At 45.1% G+C, this 24,471-nt stretch overlaps 1 protein-coding gene across 3 annotated transcripts in view; it reads left to right on the top strand.

Moving 5' to 3' along the window:
* Positions 1-24,249, top strand: part of tnksa (tankyrase, TRF1-interacting ankyrin-related ADP-ribose polymerase a) — a 62,709-nt gene extending 38,460 nt beyond the window's left edge. The window contains exons 6-27 of one of the 3 annotated variants that reach the window (XM_030767427.1): positions 5,198-5,292; positions 5,598-5,664; positions 6,933-7,119; positions 8,775-8,896; positions 9,093-9,184; positions 9,396-9,474; positions 11,638-11,809; positions 12,268-12,347; positions 13,184-13,329; positions 13,487-13,652; positions 14,241-14,460; positions 16,594-16,703; positions 18,497-18,685; positions 19,398-19,635; positions 19,816-19,898; positions 21,713-21,833; positions 21,977-22,074; positions 22,389-22,463; positions 22,592-22,697; positions 22,960-23,146; positions 23,481-23,637; positions 23,800-24,249. In XM_030767427.1, coding sequence (XP_030623287.1) covers positions 5,198-5,292; positions 5,598-5,664; positions 6,933-7,119; positions 8,775-8,896; positions 9,093-9,184; positions 9,396-9,474; positions 11,638-11,809; positions 12,268-12,347; positions 13,184-13,329; positions 13,487-13,652; positions 14,241-14,460; positions 16,594-16,703; positions 18,497-18,685; positions 19,398-19,635; positions 19,816-19,898; positions 21,713-21,833; positions 21,977-22,074; positions 22,389-22,463; positions 22,592-22,697; positions 22,960-23,146; positions 23,481-23,637; positions 23,800-23,886 — 2,877 coding nt within the window. In that variant the 3' untranslated portion in view covers positions 23,887-24,249. Of the gene's footprint in view, positions 1-5,197; positions 5,293-5,597; positions 5,665-6,932; positions 7,120-8,774; positions 8,897-9,092; positions 9,185-9,395; positions 9,475-11,637; positions 11,810-12,267; positions 12,348-13,183; positions 13,330-13,486; positions 13,653-14,240; positions 14,461-16,593; positions 16,704-18,496; positions 18,686-19,397; positions 19,645-19,815; positions 19,899-21,712; positions 21,834-21,976; positions 22,075-22,388; positions 22,464-22,591; positions 22,698-22,959; positions 23,147-23,480; positions 23,638-23,799 lie in introns of all 3 variants that reach the window. The other 2 variants (XM_030767429.1, XM_030767428.1) reach the window with 2 other exon arrangements.
* The last annotated feature ends 222 nt before the right edge of the window (positions 24,250-24,471 follow it).

The raw sequence follows: 24,471 nt of genomic DNA, 5'->3' as shown, positions 1-24,471 counted from the left end.
TTTTTAATATTTCTGGATTAAGAAAGAAGTGGTATTGCTCCACATTTTCGTGTCTACAGCTCTTTTGCGGAGTGAATCTGCACCCCCACGCTAGTGTAGGTGGAGGGAAAGATACTGCTTGAGCGTGTTCCGCTATTATGCATGTAATATTTTCACGATCTTTTTTTTTTTTTTTTTTTTTTTTTTTTTTAAAGGCTTTTTCGCATGTAATCACAAACATGGCTGTGTTTTTCTTTACTCTGTAGCAGCTTACTCAAAGGACAGACTGACTACAGAGCACACATTGTGAGCAATAGCATCCTCATCTACTGTTTGTTCAACTGGTGCCATCCTTGGAGATTGCCTTAAATAGGGGTGAATGTTGCCAGAGCAGTCTTCTGGGCTTCTGAGCTTCTTTATTAAGGAAACTCGTGTGGTAAACACCATCCATTGTATAATGAGGGAAGCAGTGTGATTGGAGCGGGGGGGGGGGGGGGGGTTGGAAGCTGTATATTTCCCTACACTGCAATGAGATGTCAGCAGCACCGCGAGAGGAGTAATGTGTTATTGATCCGTTCTGCCTGCAACCGCCGGGTGTGTTTACTCGCCTTGCCTCTTGGTTTGCATTCAGTTTGTTTCTCTTAGGACTCTCAGCTGGGCACTTAAACTACCCCCCCCCCCCCCCGCCCCCCCAAAAAAAGTTCATTCTTGTCTTTCTCAGTCCGTTTGTAAATCGTCACTGACAGAGGCACTTTGAAGGGGTTACGGAGGGGAGGACAACACTGTTTTTAAAACCCTTCAACTGTACTGATTTTACACTGGTTATAGCATGCACTGCAGCCATGGCAACAGCTGTAGGGGAAGCACTCACTGTTGGCATGGTTACAGGTCACAGTTCCTCCATCATTAGACAAGGGAAGAGGGGGGAAAAAATGGGAATAACAAAAGGAGCATAGTCCTGCTGCCGCTCGAAATAGAATGTACACAGAAGAAATACAGAAACATTTTCTTCTTCGTCGATTCGCTTTTCTCTCCAAACCCTCTGTGCATTTTTTGTTTGTTTCTTTCTTTCTTTCAAGGATAACACAATTGCTTGCAATTTTTTTGATCTGTCTCAACTGGACTTGTTTGAACCTGTAGTTTCCATCAGCAAGAAACACAGAGCCTTTTCACAGTTTCACTTCTCCCTTGAACCTAGGTGTTTACCTCAGGCTGTGTGTGTGTGTGCGTGTGTGTGTGCGCACATGCATGCGCGTGTGTGTTTGCATGCTTGTGTGCGTGAGTACGTATATGTGTGTGTGTGTGATCTCTCAAAAATTCAAACATCGCTTTCTACCCTTTTAATCGTGCTCTTTTTCCGTTTAGATTGCAGCGTTTGACATATAATAATTATTGAGAGCACTGCGGTCAGCTGTTTGTGTGTGTTCAGTGCTTCCCAGTTTATTGGCAGTGTGTGTTTGAGTACAGAGAGCTCCATAAGACAGACAAACATTTGTGGACCTGCTCTGCCTCTCTGACTCACTCACTCCCATGCCCCAAGGGCTGCTGGGAAAAGGTCGATCTGCCACATCTGTTTAGACTATCTCCAACTGAGGAGCTCTCAGTGACCAGCTCACAAGGTCTCTCTGGACATGAAGGGCAGTTGTGTTCACCTAGGAGCTTTCGCTGCAAGCATAAAAAAAAAAAAAAAATTCTGGGCTTTGTCAGAGATAAAAAAAGAAAAGAACAAAAAAGCATCTAAAAGTACTGAATGGGTTCTTCAAAATTTCTGCGTAACGTTTGCAGTCTTTTGACGTCCCACCTTATTTGCGGTGATGATTGCATACAGATTTTGCCAGTCTCGTTACTACAAAAAAAGAGTGACAAGACAAATAGTAGGGGAGGATCAGACTTCGTATTCGGTTGTATTGTTTTAGAGAAATGTCAGCAGATTGCATCTCTCGTCATGTTCAGAATGAATTGATTTTTTTTTTTTTTTCCCCGTTGCATTGTTTTCCTAAAGGGCTTTTTCTGAGAACTTGTTGGAGGGATTGAACATATTGGTGGGCAGAGCTTCAATGATAGCGCTCAGACACAGCCACTCTGTAACTGTGTCGCCATGGCGACAGAGTTCCATGCCGTATTCCCGCTTCATACGCAGCCAAAAAAATATCCACAAACTTCTTCCGTCGTCAACGAAAGTTTTTCAAAACCAGATCTTTGAAGCAGATGTGGTGTTTTGAGTCTATACATTATCTAAGGCATTACGTTGTTATCATATAGCACTGTTTGAATTGATGAAATGTTAGTTCATAAATTGAATTTAGTACTATACACAACAGTCAGTAGAGCTGGTTAAACAAGTGATCTTATGGGTTCTGTTGACAGATGAATTGAAAAATATAATATCTGTTGACAATGTATGATCCAATATTTTCAGAACAGCTAATCCATTTTTCAATTTAATTGCTTAACGTAATGTAACATTTCATGACTGTTAATTCCCTTTACTTATTTACTGATCCATATTTGTTTCAAGGAGCAACTGTGGTCTGTCTTTAATCCTCTGTCTGTGAAATAGACAAACACCAGGCTGAAATGCCTCAGCTTTGCAGTGATAATGTTAATATGCAGTTCACAGGGCCGTTGGTACACAGTGTAGCTAACGTCAGCTGAGTTGTAGAGTCTGCCAGGTTTGCGAAGCAAAGCAGGGCTGGCAAAGAGGATGCCAGCTCTTCTACTAAGGCAGCCAAAACTTGTCAGAACAAGGGGAAGGGCGCCATAAAGGACATCTTGTCCCACTCCAGATTTCCACACTGTGCAGTGGTTACAATTGGTATTAGTCAGTGTTCCTCTATGGTGCCGTCGTTTTCACTGTCTGATCGGCACATGCAAAGTTCTACCAAATGTCAGTTCTTTAGAAAGATTTTTAAGGAAAAAAAAAATAATAATAATAGTAATAAACCTAAAACAAAATCTTAGGACTTGCCTATATAACATGTTGCTGTCATTATTTCATTTTTTGTGTTTTTTTTTTTGTTTTGTTTTGTTTTGTTTGTTTGTTTTTTGTTGTTTTGTTTTGTGGTTCTGGCGACATTGTCTATCAGTCGACATCTCAAAAAATGCTGGTAAGTTATTTTAAATAACAGCTCTTAAACTGATGCACTTCTTAATTTCTTTGGAATTTTTTTTTTTTTTTTTTTTCATTTTTATGATTTAAATTTCGTTTTTATTCATCAATGCGCTAGCTCTGAATCCTTGTGCACATTTTATGGACCTGGGCTTTTTTTTTTTTTCTTTTTTTGATTTGTTACATTTCATTCACTCACCAAAGCTCCTCTATTGATTGTACTGGGGTTTTTGGGGGTTGAGGTGAGTCTGGGTATATACCAATGAACAAACCTTTTCCTCCGAGATGGGCCATCTTGACACATTGCCTGCCTTTATTTTGTTTTATTATTATTTAATTATTATTTTTTGTGTGTTTTTTTTTTTTTTTTTTTTGATGAAAGCTCGTATCTGACTACCCTTCAAATGCCTATCCTGCACTGTGTAATGCCTCAGAGCTCTCCGCTGGTCACCCCACAGCCTGAATCACACTTATGTTTCATTTCTCCTCTGCAGTGACTTTCTTATGATATGCATGCCAAAAAGAAAGAAAAAAAAAAACAAAAAACAAAACAAAAGAAAGCAAAAAAAAAAAAAAAAAAAGCTTGCCTCTGCATCGTCTCTGGCTCGGTGAAATAAATACCATTTGAACTGCTGTCCAATTTTTTTTGTTTGTTTGTTTGTTTTTTCTTTTTTTTTTTTTGAATCTGTAATCCATTCATTACTGTTGATGTTTGTCTTTAGTGACATTACATGCACAAGATAAAAGAAAAAGAAGGGAACGGGAGAACCCGTCGATATTGTGAACCGTGCTTGACTCTCATTCACGCATCTCAATAATTATGTATCTTGTCGTCCACACGTGCACTCTGCTGTCTGAAAACCATTGTTTAGGGGAACCACGTTTTCTTTAGAGCTAGTTTCATACTTCATCTGATTGCAATCCAGATTTGCTTTTTGTATTTCGTCCGATGCCACGTGCACGATGGCTGTCTGTTTTTTGTTTGAGAGTTAGATCATTGCTTAGCTTGTTCATCTGTCTTTTTGATTAGCTGTTAAGTATTGCAGTGTGTGCCATGAGGATTTCCTTTGAGTTGTATTGTTCTTTTTTTGATTTCTTTTCTTTCTTGTTTTTTTTTTTTTTTTTTTTTGAATGTTGGCTTGCAACATAAATATTAGCCAATGCCAACATATGAACCCCCCCTCCCCCTCCCCGCCCCTTATTTTAAATAACTACTCAGCCAAGAATTCCTACATTTTCTCCAACACTGAAGTCAATATCAGTGCTAGGAACTAATTAAAATTGGGTCTGTGTAAACAAGTGTTACTGCACACTGCATATTCCCTTTTGATAGAGTTACCCACAAACAGCTGAGGAGCCTGTTTTGAAATTCTCTCATAGAGGGAGGCTATTGATTTGTATTTTTGATCCTGCTTGAGTTGGCAGATTTGTAATTGCACTAATTATTTTCAATGAAGTGTGGTAATTTAGTTAATTATTCATCAGAGCAGTGAACTTTATAAGTTGTACAGTGTTCAACGCAAGAATCTTTCCAGTCTGCTATCGCCACATCACATTTTAAAACAGCTATTTGGACACTGGAGATGAATTTTTTTTGGCATTGATTTGATATGTATTAATGGGCAAATGCTACAGATGAAATGACTCCTGGCATAGCACACCGACTTTGTGTAATCAATGCATCGTGTTACTCCAATTCCTGAAGCCTTCGCGCAACTTTTGTGGCTTAGTCTTTAAGTAACATTCAAGGCCAAAGTGGCAAAGGAATTGAGCTTGGCACCCCCCCCCCCCCCCCCAAAAAAAAATGGCACTGAAGTTTGGACTGCCCACACAACAATGATTAGCGAAAAAGTGACACTTCCTTTTGGAGACTCTGTTATGTCTCTTTCTTTTCCCTCTCGTGTTTGACACGTGAGTGCCCCCCCCCCCTCCCCCCCATGGCAAATCACAACAAAAATAACAGCTGTCCTGACAAGTTTGAGCTGGCTTAACATAGGAAGTCAATTCTAGCTCTTGCCCCATAGGGGGTGTTGTGTTCTCTATGCATTTTTGCCTTGTGATCACGTTGTCCCCCCCCCCCCCACCATTCCTTTCTTTTATTTCCTATAGTCTACCCCACTGCACCTGGCCGCAGGGTACAACAGAGTCCGCATTGTTCAGCTGCTCCTACAGCATGGAGCCGACGTACACGCAAAGGACAAGGGGTAGGTTTTGGGGTTTTTTTTCTCTCTCTTCTTCTTCTTCTTGTTTTATTTTATTTTTCAGGTATTTTTCTATTCGCCTTACATCCATTAGATAGTTTTTTTTTTCTTTAGCCTTCTGTGCGCCCCCCCCCCCTTTGAAGTCCCAATGCCTGCTCTGTAGATACGTTTGACAGTCATGCTTGCGTTTTCTGGGGATGTGGTTTGTAAAAGAATAATAGCTAAATGATGTTCTGTGTGTACAAAGGAGAGTAAGAGCTAATGGTGTTTTTTTTTGTTTTTTTCAATCTTTTTCCTCTCTTGTTCAGCGGCCTTGTTCCTCTCCATAATGCTTGTTCGTATGGTCACTATGAGGTCACAGAACTACTGTTGAAGGTAAAAACACACAGACTGGTTTCAGTGGTGTTACTTATGCTCAGTGTACAATTTTTTTTTTTTACCTCCTGCTTATTCTTTAATGTGTATTCCACCCCAGGTCATACATCATCAGTCACTGTTTGACCATTAATTAATTAGTAATAGATTACTAATAAGCTGATAATAGATTACTTTTTAACCAACGTTACACTGCATTGACGCTGATCTGTATGACTTTGGGAGCCTGGAGAAAGTCTCCGTTAGACGTCCCCGTCTTTCATATGAAACGGTCTTTCCCATCGGGTTGTTAATGCAGTTTCGTTCGAGTGAAAATTCTTGTCAGGGTTCGTTCTCTCTCACACATCAAACGCTGGAGATTTTCACGTGCCTGGTCTCAAAATCATGCAGCAGAAGAAAGCCTATGATTGGCCGGGAGCGTTGACTTGGGCGTAAAAAGAGGGGGGCGGGGGTGGGGGTGGGGGGGGTGGTGTTGACAGCTCATGTGTGACCAGCATTGTGCACTGGCTTTTGTTATCAGAGCATTACAGTGTACCTAACCTGCCCCCCCCCCCCCCCCCCCCCGATGAAACACTTGAGCATAATCTCTTAAGGATTGGCACGGAGAGAGCACTTGTAGCCTCCGGCGCGCTTATCGTGGCATCGGCATCTCCACACAGCTCCTCGGGCCTTACGATTCATCTGTCGTCTCCACTTTTATTGGCTCAGATTAAAACATAAGATCAGGCAAGGGCTCAGAAAGACAATTAAGATTATCGTTGTCTTATGATTCTGCCCAGCTGCATCATGAACACACATTTGGTGCGTTCCCACAGGAATGCTTACCTAACGTAGCATTGTAATTCAGGACATAGCAGTTATCTTCTGCTTTTGTCTCTCAAGTATTATTCACCAGAGGTATTTTGACAAGATCTCAGCTGAAACCAGAAAGAATCCCGTAAGCCGTCCAGACGGAAAAAAATGTTTTAATCGACTCATATTTCTGCTTTTTTATTGTTCTCCATCACTCTCAAAGAGCGGCCATGTTTTGTTTTTTTTTCCCTCAAAGAGCGGACAGGTTTGTTCTCTGTAAAATGTCTGGATCATGCTAAAGGTTAAAAATCGGTTCTAGGACACTCTTAACTATGCAAGTGGCACTTGAGCTTGTTCAACCTGCATTCAGGACCCACTGATATCTCTCTCAGGCTTTACTCTTGTGTGTGAAGTTAAAATGGACGCATTTGGGTCATTTACAGCTTTTGTTGTGTTTAAATGTGTGTTGTCTGTAGCATGGGGCTTGTGTGAATGCCATGGACCTTTGGCAGTTCACGCCGTTACACGAGGCCGCGTCTAAGAACCGCGTAGAAGTGTGTTCCCTGCTGCTGAGCCATGGCGCGGACCCCACGCTTGTCAACTGTCACGGGAAGAGTGCTGTGGACATGGCCCCTACTCCGGAGCTCAAAGAGAGGCTGACGTGTAAGTACACTTCCATACCGGCCAACGCTGCATGCAAACACCAGCACGTCCATACTCTTCCACAGTTAAAGAGTTAGTGAAATGGGAAGTTGGCCAGAACCCAAATGAATATGGGTTTGAATACCCAGCCTAAAAGTTCAGTGCCAGTTGTCTGGATGGTGTATCAGCTATATGAAAAAACGTTACATCACTAATGAACACATTATGCAATTTAGCAGAGACTAACCCTAATCCGAAATAAGATTCGACTCCCAACGGTTTCCCCATAATGACTAATGACAGAGTTAAAAAAAGGAAGGCTTAATCCAGTTTTAACAATTGCATAAGCTGATAGAGATGGTTACCAGACAGGCATAAATTCCAAACAAAAGAGGAACACATTTTGGCCTGTGACTTTTTCACACATTTCTCACACTCAAAGTGATGGGAAAATAATGAAACACCCACCTCCTCATTTCCTGCTGTCAGTAGATATGAAACACTCTTCTACTGATTGTCCATGTTTTAATATTGAGTTACTTGTGTGTTAACCAAATATTAGCTATGAATATTTGTAGTTGATGATGTTGTAGAGCTTTCTAGAAGGTCAGTCACATCATTTTGATGTAATAATGGTTAAGAACTTTCAGTGAAGTTTCTGGAACCCTGTATAAATGGTTTGGACCTTAAGGAATCTTAAGAGACTTTATAAAACCTCTGGAGCATTCTGAAAGCCTATAGAAGACACCTTCAGGTGACAGATCAATCTGTATTTCTCACTGAGAACCTCTGAGAGTCGACTGGAATGTCTGGTGGTGTGGTTTTTACAAACAAGTGATTTCCCAGAGTGTGGAAGAAAGAATATGATTGAGTGTGGATTTTCGCTGACGTTTAATAAACACATCCTTCTAGTATTGCCCCATGAACCCTTCTTGAGGTGTTCCAAACAACAAATCAACAAAACAACCCCAAATCAACTCAACAATTTTGTGACCGTGCTCATTACACAGCTCTCTGGTGTGGGAGATTGTGTACGTAGATTGATTTTCAGTCGGAGGAAATATTTCCACGTGCTTCATACAAGGCTGCTGCCTCTTGTTATACAACATTTTAATTCTACATTACCCAAAGTTGTGAGAGTCCTGACTGTAGAGAAATTAATAGGTTAGCAGCAGCCTTTTGTGTACGAATGGTCTCAGGAGGCTTTCTAATGGCATCTTCAAAGGTGCGCCGTAGAGAAGTGGATAACGTCGAGGTTTGCAAGCTCAAAGGAATGTTTTATTTAGCACGAGGATGAAACCTAATGGTATCTTCAAAGCCACAATGAGGCGAGATGGGTAATGTTGTTGAGGTGTCTTAACCCAAAAGAATGTTTTATTCAGCGTTAGCACGAAACCCTCCTCGCATCTCGTATTTTGAAGAACAGATCGTGAAACTTGTATTGATGTTTGAGTCGTACGGCGACAGATTTATGGTAGGCATCTAAAAAGCTTTGTACAGCGTATTAGCACAGCGTTTCTGTTGCGCGCGGCACAACTTGCATGTGATCCCTCGTGCGTATTGGCAAGCCGGAGCAGCATCAAAATTTAAAGATAACTTATTGTAATCAGTTGTCAAAGTCTGATCTCTGTCTCCTGTCATCTCAGCTCATGTCTGTTTTGTTTCTCTTTGCACAGATGAGTTTAAAGGCCATTCTCTGCTCCAGGCTGCACGTGAGGCGGACATGGCCAAGGTGAAGAAGACCCTTGCTCTGGAGATCATCAACTTTAAACATCCCCAGACTCATGAGACGGCCCTGGTAAGTTTGAGCTAAGTTACAGTCAGAGAGTGAGAGAGAGGGAGACATAACTTGAGATGATCTTGGCTGTATTAGTTTTTTTCCATCAGATACAGAAGGAAAACGAATGTGATTATAAGCCAAGTGAAAACATTGTTGTGTTGCCACGGTAACCTAAGTGGTCTCTCTCTCTGTCTCTGTCTCTCTCATCATGCAGCATTGCGCAGTTGCCTCACCCCATCCAAAGCGGAAACAAGTCACGGAGCTGTTGTTACGGAAAGGTGCCAACGTCAATGAGAAGAACAAAGAGTGAGTTTCTCACCCATCGCGCTGCCGTTTTATGCTCCGCCATTGATGTAACCTTACAGTGCTGAAACAAAGTCATTATTCTCTCTCTCTCTCTCTCTCTTACGCTCTTTACACCATCCTCATCTCCTCCATCTCTCTGCCCCCCCCCCCCCCCACGCTCTCTCACACATACACACTGTCTTTCTTTCTTTCTTTTCTTTTCTTTCGGCAGTTTCATGACTCCTCTCCACGTGGCGGCAGAGAGGGCACACAATGACATCATGGAGGTGCTGCAGAAACACGGGGCCAAGGTACACATCTGCTCCTCTGTCAGAGTTCATTACATCACTACCTGTCTTCTCCGTTCCCCACTGTAAAAGGAGCGCTAGAGCACATCAGCACTGCAATCACTCACACGCCTGTCCTCATCTGGCTCACACACGCATAAACACACCTGGCAGTCTTTTCTGCTCCGTTCGGCGCCGATACACACAACAGCACCAAACACCATATGCAGAGACCAAACACCGTTTGGGTTGCTGAATCTAAAGTAACGACTCTCAAACTTGAGCAATCGACTGTTGGAGTCAGCGAAATCTCAATAATATGGAAAAAAACCCCAAATAACGGAGGGCAATTCGTTAGAATCCCGAATGGTTACAGCGCAGGGGCGCACCTCACATCTGGAATGTAGAGTTTGAATCCCGCCTCTGCAGACTGGCAGCTCCACGGGGCGTTTCGTGCGAACGAGACGGTAAAACATCGGTCTCTCGGGCTCCGTTCGACATTCTGTCACTCATTGAGCATCTGTAGGGGTCCAAGCATCTGCTCTCTCACGAGCACTTTACATTGAACTACTGTGTACTTCATTACGAAGAAGAGATGCGTTGCTTGCGCGCATTCACATAGATCGAGAGACAAAACTGTTTGCAAAACTGCTGTCCAAGATCGTGTTGCTTGTCATGGGGTCGGACACCTCAAGCTAAATTCTTTATACTCACACTGCACTGGGAGTACAGGCCATTAACTTGTCAATATTGTAAGATGAACACAGCTAAAAAGTAGAGACTTCACGGTATCGAATGCATTATACCACCTTTTGCCTCTAACTGATAGCACATAAATTCTAATCATTACATCTCTGCACAACCATCTACAATACTTAAGTCTGTATTTCCACTCTGTTCCAGCTTGACTATCTCTTTTTTTTCTTTTTAGTCAGGAGTTATTTTAAAACTAAATAATTAGTGTTGTTACTTTTGTGATCACTGGAGGACTCCCTGGGTTGTATAAACATGGTCAGGCTGATTTAATTACTGATTACATCGCCACTGTTGCCATGACGTTAAATAAAATTCCATGTAATATCATGTAACTTCTTGGAGCTGCAAGCAGAGGCATTTTTCCCCCTTTTTCCCAAAAGAAACTTAATAAGCCATGACTCATATTTAAATATAGTCCTCGGTCCTTCATGGTTGACCTGCAGAATGCCAGAATCTCCGTTTTCAACGGGGCTGAAAGACGAACGAAACCTCTGACCCCAGTGTGCTGCAGAACTACAGACCGACTTAGTGCTGTGTTTACTTTCAGTGAAAACGAATAGACTGATTTACAATAAGTAAACTGGAAGGTGTTTTTGCAAAGGTAAGAGCCTCGTGTGTTTCTGCTTCAGCCTTCGCAGAGGTCGACAGTAAACAAACGGCGGAGTTGCACTGTGTAGCTAAGCAGGCTAGCGAGCGTAGCGAAAGGCGTCTCAAAGTAAACAGCACATTTTTTACTCTGGCAGTTTATGCGTGGTTTATCGGAGCATGGCAGACATGTAGAGAGCTAGTTGACTGAAGTAGATTACTCAGTTTCATTCATTTGATGTGCACAGAAGTGCGAGATGCACTTTTTTTTATGCAGTAACATTGCTCACAGTTAAACTCTCAAATTGTTAATTAATTACTGTAAAGACGTCCCCGGAGCGCAGCTAAAAAGTTTTGAGTCAGAGCTTTAGTTTGGAAAGTTAAATTACAAGAGACACTCAGCCTGAAAATACTCACCGAATCAAAGCCGTTTGCTCGCACACACACACACACACACGCACGCACACACACGCGCACACGTAGCCTCGTCTTCCCTGTCTCGTATCTCTCTCTCCCTGCATGGTGCTGATAGTCTTTGAAGAAGTGCGGTAGCTGCCTGAGGGCTTGACTGATTAAATCATGTTTGTGTTCATTTCAAAACGAGGCAGATTTACCCACAACACAGCTCCGTGCTCTACGCAGGGCCGCTCCGGCATTTGACGCTCACTCCTCGCTCCTCTGTGGAAACAAGGAGAACGAGAATGGTCGTTCTTCTCCTCTCTCCTTCTTCCTGTCTATCACTGTCTGTCCTGCTTTTTTCCCTCTCTAACAATATGTATCCACCCCCCCCCCCCCCTCCCCATCCCCACCTCTCTCTTTTTTCTATGTTTCTGTTGCTGTGTGCAGATGAATGCTGTGGACACGCTGGGTCAGACTGCACTGCACAGGGCAGCCCTGGCTGGTCACCTCCAGACGTGCAGGCTGTTGTTAAGCTATGGAGCCGACCCAGCTATCGTCTCCCTACAGGGGTTCACTGCTGCCCAGATGGGCAATGAGGCTGTACAGCAGATTCTAAACGGTAGTCCCTCTCTGTGTGTGCGTGTGTGCATGTGTGTGTGCGTGTGTGTGCGTGTGTGTGCGTGTGTGTGTGCGTGTGTGTGTGCGTGTGTGTGTGCGTGCGTGTGTGCGTGCGTGTGTGCGTGCGTGTGTGCGTGCGTGTGTGCGTGCGTGTGTCTCTGTCTGTCTGTCTTTCTGTCTGTCTGTCTGTCTGTCTGTCCGTCTGTCTGTCTGTGTGTTTGTGTGGTAGGGGTTTGTGTGTGTGTGTTCTATTGGAAGATAAGACTGCCGACAAAGCTTTCTTCCCCCATTACTCTAGCAGGACCTTGTTTAAAAGTCTAATTTCTTTCAGTTCAGTCTGTTTTGATGTCAAATACAACTCATTTAAAATTATATTTTTTTTCTATTTTAATTTAGCTGTTTTTTTTTTTTAAGGGGCCCCAAAACCAAATTTGTGAAGTTTGTCATTGTGTCTTACAGAAAACATTCCTGTGAGGAACTCAGATGTTGATTACCGTCTTCTGGAGGCAGCTAAAGCTGGCGACCTAGACACTGTGAAGGTAGGTGTCGCGATGAACCACTCGTGTACGCCTTCTGATTAGCTTGTTGATCAAATAAACAAGATGGAAAACAACAAACATTTAAGGCATCTGCTAATTTTCGTTATGCTTCAGTCTGTTTTAATTTAATTAACGCTTGTTTGTGTTTTGTTGTTGTTAATCAATGAAACAGTGAAGGCAAGTCTTCTTAATTAACTGAAAAATGGGCAGTGTTTGGACACCATATTGTGCTATAGTTTTCTCATTAAGATAATCAGTTAGTACACTTGCAGAGTCACTTGGTACAGTTCAGGACTCGCAGAATTCATTGGTGAAAAGTGCATTTTTCCTTATTTTATATTAAAGGGGGAGAGCCTGTTTGAGAGAATGAACTGTGTGTCAGCTCCATCAGCTTTTCATAGAACTATGTGAATCAGTGAGAGAGAATTACTGACCCAGTCTCTCCGTGCAACAGACACATGCACAAAGCCTCTCCAGTTATAGAGCTTCAGCAAGAACAAAGGAGAAATACAGTAATAATTTTCCTATGACGGGGCGCTGAGGCTGTTGTGCTCTCATAATTGTTTACCGTACAAACTCATTACAGGAAGTTGTACGTTAAACATTTATTACAGGTTTGTCATTGAATAAGTAAGGAGCCTCCTCGTCGGGAAATTGCTTTAGCATCTCTGAAGATAATTTGGGTGATTAGCGTTACGCTTATCATTTCCAAAGTTGTTGGTGACAATTTACAGTCGATCATTTGCGTTGATTAGCCAGGATTGCTTCACAAAGGATGCAACACGTCGGACTTCACCTTCACTGCTCTTTTCTGCTCTCCCTCTCGTTTCCTGTAGCAACTGTGCTCTCCTCAGAATGTGAACTGTAGGGATCTGGAGGGACGTCATTCAACGCCGCTGCACTTTGCTGCTGGCTACAACCGCGTGTCTGTGGTGGAATACTTACTGCACCATGGAGCAGATGTACACGCCAAAGACAAAGGGTAAAACTTGCCTTTGTACTCAACATCCTTACTTCTGCCATATTCTTCAGCTCCTTTTCATTTGTCAGCTAGAAAAGCCACCGGAGAATGGTAAGGCTACAAAGATTCTAGCGACCGTAACCGTCGATCTCATGATTTTTCCGTTTGCCACCCTCAGAGGTCTGGTCCCCCTACACAACGCCTGTTCGTACGGTCATTACGAGGTGGCAGAGCTGCTTGTCAGACACGGGGCGTCGGTCAACGTCGCCGACCTCTGGAAGTTCACCCCGCTCCACGAGGCGGCGGCCAAGGGCAAATACGAGATCTGCAAGTTGCTACTGAAGGTACCGATCTCGCAACGCCGCTGTCTCACACGAGCGTATGCGGGCTCCTGCGTCAGCACGCTCAAACACCCCCCCCTCCCTTCAACTCGCCCTAATGCCAATGAAATCACTTTCACACAAGTCTGAAAAAAAAAACTCTCAATGTTTAATAATTAAATTCATTGCATGGGAAAGTTTGCAGGTACAACAAAATCCCCAAAAGGAACTTCCATTTATTATCAATGAACAGAACATCTTTTTAATGATCTGATTTTGTTTCACCTGAGGCTTCAATTATACTACATTTTATTGCGTAGAGGAAATGTTGTGTATCTTTTGGATAGTCAAAAGTTACCATTTCCTTTTTTCCCCCTTTTGAATCGTGCAATAGTGTCATCTATTTATTCCAGTGTAAACAACAGCTTTGTGGTCGGAAAGAGAGCTTTGAAGTAATCCTAGATTTGACTGTTGGAAAAAAAAAAATGCTTTTGTCTGCTAGGACACAGCTGAGTGTTTATAATTTGCAGCGTCGGGATCTCTGCCGGCAGTAATTGCGTAAAGCTTCGAGCAGCTCTCAGCTTGTTTGTTTCTGCTCCTGTTTCTTTTCAGCACGGAGCGGATCCGACCAAGAAGAACCGTGATGGCAACACACCCCTGGACATGGTGAAGGAAGGCGACACAGACATCCAGGACCTGCTGAGAGGGGACGCTGCTTTGCTGGACGCTGCTAAGAAAGGCTGCCTGGCCCGCGTGCAGAAACTCTGCAGCCCCGAAAACATTAACTGTAGAGACACGCAAGGCCGCAATTCCACGCCCCTGCACCTGGCAGGTACGACATACCAGACCGACTCTCGGTTTCTCCATAATACGCGTACACAGAGAGACCGAGCCCATTTGTACAGCAGCAAACACGGAGATGTTCATGCATTTTCCCAGCTGTGCTTTGAAAAACTGCTGCTTTGGTCTGGTTTACAAATCTCAGCACTGTCAGTTGATCACAGAGATAGCAGCTATTGTTACTCTCGCAGCAAATCCAGAACACACAGCTTTTGACATTGAAAATTTGTGCCTACATAACAATCATTAGAATTCCTATCGGCACCCGTTGTTTCACCCAAGCGCGAAGACGAGACGAGACGAGACAAGAACATGGAACGACAGGGAGAAAGAGGGAGAGAGAAAAGAAACTTGTCAAATTAAACCTTGGCTTTCATCCCAAAGTGAGCTTTAAGTGGGCCTTGCACTCTTAACAGGAACCCTTCCACTCCTCTCTGCCAAATACATAAATCTTTCTTAGTCTCTCGCTCCGTCACCTGACACTTAAAACTATTTCCATAGCCCTTGGCAGGAAGACAAGTTAGAAGTTAATGGGTTACTATGGCACAGTCAGTCAACAACAGTCCTCAGAGTTGGCTGTACGTTTTGGCTGAGCCAAAGAGAACCTGTGGCATTTGGAGTCCGGCGTGTTCGGGGGCAGTGTCGCAGAACAGATGGAGGGAGGTTTGTCCTCGCTCCCGCTCAGGGTGGTGCACCTCACCACCAACAGATGGGCGATGTCCTAACCTTCAGGCGGGGAGCAGTACACGCTCCGTCACCAGGGAGAGGGTTACAGCGGCCGACGTGACCTCTCAACGCTACGGATACATCGCTGGCGTGACCCTCCTCTGTTGGAAGACGAAAATCCAGTTTAGAAACATGTGATAATATTTACCATACAGAACAGTATCCCTCAAACAGTTACGTAACGAGTAAATAAAGCCATGCACTTATACCGCAGATGTCCAGTCCATACTGGTCGCCTTCTGCACGCTTAATCCGGTATTACAAGTTTTGCGAAATATTTGTGAAAGAGACTGTTATCCGCTAAGTATTTGGAAATGACAGCAAATTCTGCCTTCATGCTCACAGTAGAGCTGCCACAATATGACGAAAAGTCCACGTTACACTATATTACAGTTTTTACCATTGACAGTAAATGCAGTAATAATTTGTTTGAAACCCAGGTGCACGATTATGGCAGTTCTGTCACTTTTCATTGGATGAGGTTTGACATGATTGGCTGTTGGCTTTACATTTAATTGAAATACAGATGAAAGAGTACTGAACACGTGTTTGAGCAGCTTATGCATTTTTCATGTTAGCCCCGCATCAAATACCAGATCTTCAGATGATCAGTTTCTTGAAATTCATGATATAGACAAGGCCAGTTTCTGATTCATGAGCCTGTGTCACTTGAATGCGTCCCATTGCGTTCAGGCGTTCTCGGGGCAATCGAAGTGTGCCGTGCGTCAGGGAAAATACGGACGTTTCGAAAACTTCGGCCAGTAAAGGATCCGTACTCTCGGCATGAGTAACTTTTCAGTATATCGCTAAGCAGCAGCTCCCGGTCTGTCAGAATCGTTTATCTCTGGAAAAGGCCTGTACAAGGTCTGCAGTGACATAATCACACGCTTAACGACCCTGTAGTCTGAATCCCAAAAGTACCCCACCCTCCACCCCGATAACTGGCTAAAAGTAGACGGTGCTGTGAGAGCGGTGCCTGGCGTGTGGAGCGGATCTCAGTGTGCAGCAAAAAGAGAAGAGAAAATACAGCCTGGAGAGCTGGTTTAATTTGCACAGTACACTGATCTGAAGCTGCGCTCATTAATGACGTTCTCTGGACTCCAGTCGCGGATTTAGGGTCGGACCGTGACCGATAAGGCTGTCGCTAATTAGCGAGAGACCTGCAGGCAGTCCGCCGCTAAGAAGACCCAAGACTCGCTGAGAAAGAAAAAGAGAAAGTGGCGGATATGTACTCAGATCACAGTCGTAGAGAACGCTCACTTGGTCTGCGTTCTCAGAAAACATCCACAGTTGGCTAAGCAGGCAAACAGTACACAAAAGCGTGAATGACGTGTATCTGTGTATATATTTCCGCATGTATTAGCATGTATATATTTGACTATGGCTTATTTCTCCACAGCTGGCTATAATAATTTGGAGGTGGCGGAGTACCTTCTGGAGCACGGAGCAGATGTCAACGCACAGGACAAGGGCGGCCTCATCCCCCTACATAACGCCGCGTCGTATGGGGTGAGTAGAGCCAGACCGATGGGTTTGGATTAGTCTGTTCCACTTCGGAGCTGTGGTTGATCCGCAGACTTAATTATTTAGACTGGGCACAGTTGCGCGCATCTGTTTAAGGAACAAACGTTGTGTTTTCAGAGTTGTATCAACTCAGGCAAGCGACAAAGCATTCTTGAAACACACGACAATGGAAATACATACACAGAGACAGGCTTGCAATAAAGCGTAAATGTGCCAAGAGCGAAAACTCAAGGGCAGAAGTGAAGGTTTCCTCTCTTTTCAGAGAGCACACACACACACACACACACACACACACACACACTACAAAGGCCTCAGCTCTGTAAATCAGTGTGTAGCTTTCATTCACGCAGTCATCTTTACAACCTGCTGTGTGCAGTTTCTGCTGTCAGAGATGCTTTTGTATAAATAATAATACTCCTAGGTTCCTCTGAGGTTGACCAAAAGATTTAAAGGAACAGATTTAAAGGCAGATTAAAAGGAATATCATGACTTGTGATTTTTACACAAACTCTCAGTAACCCCCTCTCCAATAGCAATAGCAATACATTTCAACGGCCCAGACGCTGAGATAATACCCATTCCAGTCTTAGCGCAAGCCAGCTGTCTTTAGGACAAAATACATACTTAAAATGCCAAACAGGAGTCCCACCCAGACCCCCTCACTTCCACTGTCAGACACACAGCACCAGCAGTGTCAGTCATCTGCACTGTTCTTGGGGGATTTTTACACGCGACTCTCCTCCGAGATTTGCCCAGACTGTGATTGGACAGGGCGGGCAGTCTGGTGGTTGTGTAAGTACGGCTGGGACTGCCACCGGCCCCGGGCCCTCGCCCATGCTTCTGTGGACACGCTGCTGTCTCAGAATCTGTCGGAGGGTAGGCCTGGACTGCCGCCCACCGCGTGGCGTGGTTTGGGAAGGCCTTGGGGACCCCCCAGTGGTAGACAAGCATTGGCTGACCTTCTCTGGGCCTCCCTCTGTTCTAATGGAGACAGTCCGTAAACATGCTGAGAAGATTAGTATATGTGTCATTAGGGAAGGGGGGGGGGGTTCAGACTGCCATGTTTTACTGAGCATGTTGTATTTGTCAGGGACATTTTCCCCCTCTCTATCTCTGTTCTTATGAGGTTTGTGCATGTGCGTATGTACCTCTCTCTGTATGAGTACACACACACACACACAGAGTGACACACACAGGGGCCTAGGAGGGTGCCTGTAGCATTTTGAAGTCTTTGTGAAAGCTTTGTGCTTCGGCTTTTTAATGCCGGGCCTCCTGTCACCGTGGCTCGGAGGAGCTTTTGATTGCGGCTTTTCTACTGGCTCGCCGTTAAGGCAGCTATAGGGATAGCCTGGTGAAATGCTTTAGTGTGAGAAATCAAAGCAGAATTATCATCGGTCAGCCGCAACTGTCCTCATTCAACTTCAGTTTGACAGAGGAATGTCACGCTAAATGGCCAGTATCTTAATCATGTAACAAAAGCTTTTTTTTTTTTTGCCAGAAGCATCAGCAAACGTTTGTGCAGGAATGCAGCTGGCACAGAGATCATTTAAGATTAAGCACTCTCCCCAAAAGAAAGCTTTGATTCGGTATTAAGTCTGGTTCCGATTTGGTTTCCTCTATATGAGGGAGGCTGAGGTTGTTCCTTGGTGTGGTGAGAGAGTGTTGATTCGTATGCCTGAATGAGTTTGGTGTGCCGTCATGCGGTGCCTGTCTGTACGGTGGTCATCTGTGTCATGGTCGCGTGGCCTCAACACCCTTTTTCTTTCCTTTTTCCGCAGCACGTTGACATCGCCGCTCTCCTCATCAAATACAACACCTGCGTGAACGCTACAGACAAATGGGCCTTCACGCCGCTTCACGAAGCCGCACAGAAAGGTCGCACGCAGCTCTGCGCTCTCCTATTGGCCCATGGCGCTGACCCCACCATGAAAAACCAAGAGGGCCAGACGCCTCTGGACCTGGCCACGGTACAATCTCAGACGTTTCACAGACACACACGCACACTCACACAGGTGTATCCGTTTGGCATTTTGTAGAAATTTTAGAAAAGCATTCACATTATCATCACGGTCGTTCAGCGTTTGATCATTAATTTGGTCTGTTAGAACTTTAGTATTCCTCACACAGCATGAAGATCAGACAGTAGTAATGCTAATGGTACTTAACGAGCTTTAGGTACAAAGGGCATGTTTGAAAAAAGTGTCTTTTAAGGGATCTGAACAGATCTTTGTATCCCCTGTGTAACCTCTGAAAGGTGAAGAGTGAATAAATTTGATGTAACCTTTCTTAATTGGGCTCCAGTGAAGAGTTGGCAGTGGTTATGACTAATGCAGATACACAACTGTTTTAAGCTGGAATTGAAAGAGCCTTTACTGCACTATTCAAAGGAATCACACATGGGCCTTGTGGCCAAAAAGGGAAGAAAAATTACCATTTAATTTCAAATTTTTCTTTTTTTCTTTCAAGTACAAAGGGTATGTATCTCTAAAGTTTGAAACAGAAGATAAAAATGTGTCAGAAATATCGTCAGAACTGAGAAAAATAAGCCAGAATTTTACCCAAAAGCTATTTTAGAAAGCTTGCAACTCAAAAATTTATTTCAGCCGTTAGAAATGGATTTTGGTGGGAGTGTAGACGACACCCATGATTAGTGTTTTCTCTCATGTTCTCTCGTTGCAGGCCGATGACATCAGAGCTCTGCTAATCGATGCCATGCCTCCTGACGCTCTGCCCAGTTGTTTCAAGCCTCAAGCCACGGTCGTGAGCGCTTCGGTCATCTCCCCTGCCTCTACACCGTCCTGCCTGTCAGCCGCCAGCAGCGTTGACAACCTGGCAGGCCCCCTGACGGAGCTCACCGTGCCTGGGGCTTCGGGACCAGCGGACGGGGCCACTGGCTCTGAGAGGAAGGAAGGAGAGAGTGAGTATCGTTCTCACAGCGCTCTTAAACGATGGCGCTCTCTTTTCTCTTGACTTCAGCCTTCATTTAGACGATGTGCCACCAAGTTCTCAACTTTTGTACAGACTGAAATAACAGTTTCTTGTTCTTCTGATGATTGCTTTCCATTCTCTATTGTTTCTGTCCTTTTCTTTATCCCAGTAGCAATTTTGGACATGAACATCAGTCAGTTCCTCAAGAGTTTGGGATTGGAGCATTTAAGGGATATCTTCGAGAGGGAACAGGTACAAACACAATCCACTTTCCTCTATATGAGTGTTTTGATTGGAAGAGGCTTAACTCTCCTTCTCGGGGTGTCACCTTCAATATAACTCTCACCCTCATATCGTGGCATATTTCCAAGACTACGCTTCCAAGTCCTCTTCAAAGCTATGCTAATGCGGAAACACCACTTTTCTTCGCAATCGTTTTTACCCTCGATATTGCAACTCGCCTTATCGCTCCGGACGTATCACCGCGCCCCTGCCCCCCCCCCCCCCCCCCACGCCCACCCCTCCCTCGTTTCCTCAACTTCACAACTCATAGCCAGACGCTGTGAAATTACATGTCACTCCCTGTCCTGCTCCGAAGCAATATTTCATCTCACCAGCTCTGCTTTGTGGAGTGTGTTAGAGCGGAGGTGTGTACTGACCCCTCCACCCCCCTTCTTGATTAATCTCGCTACTGTGAGCTTTCGTGCTGAGTGCAGGGTCGGGATCCGTCCCCTCCCCCCACCCAGTACTTGTTCCTCTGCCTGCGCTCCCTTCTGGAGGACAGAAAAGGAGCACACATTTGGCCTGCTGGGAGAAACAGCGCTGCTCATTTGCACATAGATGAACAGGGAAGGCTCCCCTGCAGCGTAGGGGCCGAGAGATCACGCGGCTGGAGAAAAAGGAGCTGAAATCATCTCTGATTGAAGCTGGCCTCCGTGAACATGCTTAGCCCGCTGGCCCCGCGGCTGCTTCGGGGACCACGGACTGGAAAAAGAGCTGCTACTTAGGTTCATCTGGTGGAGGGAAAAGCACTGAAAGAAAGAGATGTCTCCCATATAATGTCTCGTGTTCTAACACACACACACACACGCGCGCGCGCGAAGGCTTCTCCTCATCACTGTATTTATGTGACTTTGAAGCCGACTCATTAGGGAGTCTGATAGTATACCGTGCTTTCCTGTCCTTCATTACTGCTTTGGACAGTCAAGCTCGTCAGACGTGTGTCCCCCTCCTCTTGGCTTCATTAGTCCAACAGCTGCATGTCTGCGCAACCCCTTGAACTCGAGAGAGCTTGCCAAAAAACCCCCCAAAAAAACAGAGAACTACGTGAAATTTTCCTCTCCGGCGCTAAAACAGGCGGCGGGGCGCGGGTCACGGCGCGACGCGGCAACGCGCGGCGATTACGTCCGCCCGGCCGTCGGCGTCTGGCCCGCGATTGGACCGACTGGATGGAGCGAGGGCGGCCAGCTGTACGGCTAATGACCTGAGGCAAGGCCCATCATGGACGTGATACATTGCCAATAAGAGATCCATTGAAATGGCGAGAGCGAGAAGAGGAGGTGATGCAGGCTGACAGGGGAGAATGCTCTATGAATAGCAATAATGAAGGAGACCGCTCGGCTCACATATCCGTCCACGGCTCCATCACGCTCCTTGGGGACACCTGCTGGAGCTCTAGGCTTTCGCTCTTATTCACCCTACGTTAAATCCCATCTGTAGTTGTCTGTGGAGGAGGCGGAAATGCATAAATCGTATAGAAATGCCGGTAATCAAATGTATATTGTGAGTCACACGTTTTAATCCCACCTCTCAGTCCTTCCTCGACTTACTAAGTTTATCGTCTGAGTGGGAGGGTGTTCGCCGAAAAAAAAACGGACTGAGGAAACCGGGCTTTATTGTTGGATTTTATGCCATGCCAATCTAAGTCTCTGAGTAAGCCTTCGGACTTCGACCCCAATCAGCTCCTTAGAGTGTATCCTAGGGTGTATCCTACGTGGCCTCTCTGTGATTGGTGGAGTTTGGGGCGAGTTTGAATCCTGATTGGTGCTCTTTCTCTGTGTGGGTAGATTACTCTGGATGTGCTTGCCGACATGGGACACGAGGAGCTGAAGGAGATCGGCATCAACGCTTACGGGCACAGACACAAGCTCATTAAAGGCATTGAGAGACTGCTGGGCGGTCAGCAAGGTGAGATAAAACAAAAACAAAAACAAAAAAACAACAACACTTCAGCATCTTACACAGTGACATAAGAGCAAAGATAGTATATTACAACAGCCCTATGTGTGTGTGTGTGTTTGTGTGTGTGTGTGTGCGCGTGTGTGTTACAGGTGCCAATCCATACCTGACATTCCACTGTGCCAGCCAGGGCACGGTCCTCATCGACCTGGCCCCTGACGATAAGGAGTTTCAGTCAGTGGAGGAAGAGGTACGTGTATTTATGGACGTTACAGGACCCAGCCAGGGCCATACACGCGTTTGAATGACCAGAACTCGTCACACCACTCTCACATGGCTCCTTTACCTGTCGTCCTTTTCTGAATTTTTCCCATCAGTTTAAAGAGCAAGGTTACAAAGAGTGACCAGGGTATTTCAAGGATGAGTCAGGAAGCTACAGTGCTCTGTCTAAGTGAACCGGTTAGGATGAAACCGGAGCAGGCAACAAGACGGGCTCAGACGTTTCACGCCGTGCGTGTCTCTCGCCGGCCTCGCTCATCCTCTGTTCCTCTGTGTTTTTTTCAGCTCCAGAGCACCATCCGCGAGCACAGGGACGGAGGGAACGCGGGGGGCGTGTTCAGCAGGTACAACATCATAAAGGTGAGCGAGAGCACGTACCGTACGCGGGAACGGTGACGCGAGAGATCCAGCCGCTCTTTGGGGTTTTTGACGTCGAGAGCCGTTAAGGTTAAAAAAAAAAAACGTTGCCTGACCCTTTGCGTCCGCAGATCCAGAAAGTGGTGAACAAGAAGCTGAGGGAGAGATACGCACACAGGCAGAAGGAGATCGCCGACGAAAACCACAACCACCACAACGAGCGCATGCTCTTTCATGGTACGGTTTTGTTGTTTTGTTTTTTTGTTTTTTTTTTATTGTTGTTGTTGTTGCTCTTGTTTTCATTTGATCGCTTTGCAAATTGTCAAATAAACACCTTTCGCTCATCTGACAAAAAAACAAAAAACAAAAAACCTGCTGTTTGTGTTTTTGCATAACTGCGGGGCCGTCCTCGTGAATGTTTCTGAATAGCGTTTAAAGTTTCCACAAAAAGACTTTTTTGTCCCGCGTGAACACCCGTGGCTTGTCTCCGCGCCGGCAGGGTCTCCGTTCATAAACGCCATCATCCACAAAGGCTTTGACGAGAGGCACGCCTACATCGGCGGGATGTTTGGAGCGGGAATCTACTTTGCGGAGAACTCGTCAAAAAGCAACCAGTACGTGTACGGCATCGGAGGAGGGACAGGCTGCCCCACCCACAAAGATCGCTCCTGTTACATCTGTCACAGGTACGTTCGCGCTTACACGGCTGTTACCGACGCCCTCGGCCCTGGCAAACGAGACGATCTTTTACTTTGGTAGAGCGTTCCGGGAGCCAGGGGGAGTCAGATATAATGAAGACGATGGCAGTTAGGAGTTGTAATGGGGTTTTTTTTCTTATTGAGGATGTAAACAGCGTCTGCCAACTGTTTGCTTATTCAATTTGGCAAAGCTCATTATTTGGCGATGCTTACGCTGTTCTCCTGGTTTGGCACCGACGAGCTCTGCGACGACAGGGGACTTTTGTTTTTGTCAGCCCGATGGCCCGTTGCCGTGACGAGGTGTGTGTGTGTGTGTGTGCAGGCAGATGCTGTTCTGTCGGGTCACCCTGGGGAAGTCCTTCCTGCAGTTCAGTGCTATGAAGATGGCCCACGCTCCACCGGGTCACCACTCCGTCATCGGTCGACCCAGCGTGAACGGACTCGCCTACGCCGAGTATGTGATCTACAGAGGCGAACAGGTAAGAAGAAAAAAAAAAACTCCCGTACTCTGTCAGGGAGATTTTTACTCAATTTGATTTGATACCAGAAAGTTGTGTTAGAGTATGTTTGTACCGTTCCTGGGCATACTGGAATATATTAACATGTAGTTGTTCTTTTTTTTTCTTTTTTTTTGTCTTCAGGCTTACCCAGAATACCTTATCACGTATCAGATCCTGAAACCAGAGACCACACCTCAGCCTCCCGCAGCAGCAGAGCAGAAGTCCTAGTCCAGCCTAAGTTCCTCAGACAACCTACCATGGTCCAGGAGGGCCACACAGACTGTTACGTGACACTTCACACACGTTCTGGCCTGAGCCGCCAACCTGGTCTCCCACCCTCCCTCCTCTTCTCTTGTTAACTTGAGTTTCACTTTGCATTATAAATGTTCTCAGTCATTAACACGTACAAACAACACGCACACACACAGATTTCGTTCATTTCTTAGTTTTCACCTCTCCCTCAAGTGTTTACATGAAAGTGTTGCCTTCAGTAGCCATGTCCCTGGCCTAACCTGCCCTTATTACTCTGCTGGCTTTTGACTGGCAGATGTCTGGAGCAATGAGGTGAGGCACTGGGAGGAGTCAGGGCGGTGGCCACACCCTAGTTTTTTTTCTTTCTTTTTTTTTTTTTTTTTTTAAATTGAGGCTCGCGACATGCAAGAATTCTTTCAGCCGGATATGATGGCGATATTATCCGGCCCAGCGTCGGCTCCCCATTCATCATGTGTGAACGAAAAAAGAAAAAAAAAAAAAGACAACAAGTGACCTCTTCCCACCAGTTTAACTGTAACACTATGTTTTAATCCAGTTTCA

Source organism: Chanos chanos, chromosome 3 (assembly GCF_902362185.1).
Source record: "Chanos chanos chromosome 3, fChaCha1.1, whole genome shotgun sequence".
Classification (NCBI taxonomy): Eukaryota; Metazoa; Chordata; class Actinopteri; order Gonorynchiformes; family Chanidae; genus Chanos; species Chanos chanos.
The sequence above is the reverse complement of the archived record's forward strand: the minus strand, read 5'-3'. Positions and strand labels throughout refer to the sequence as shown.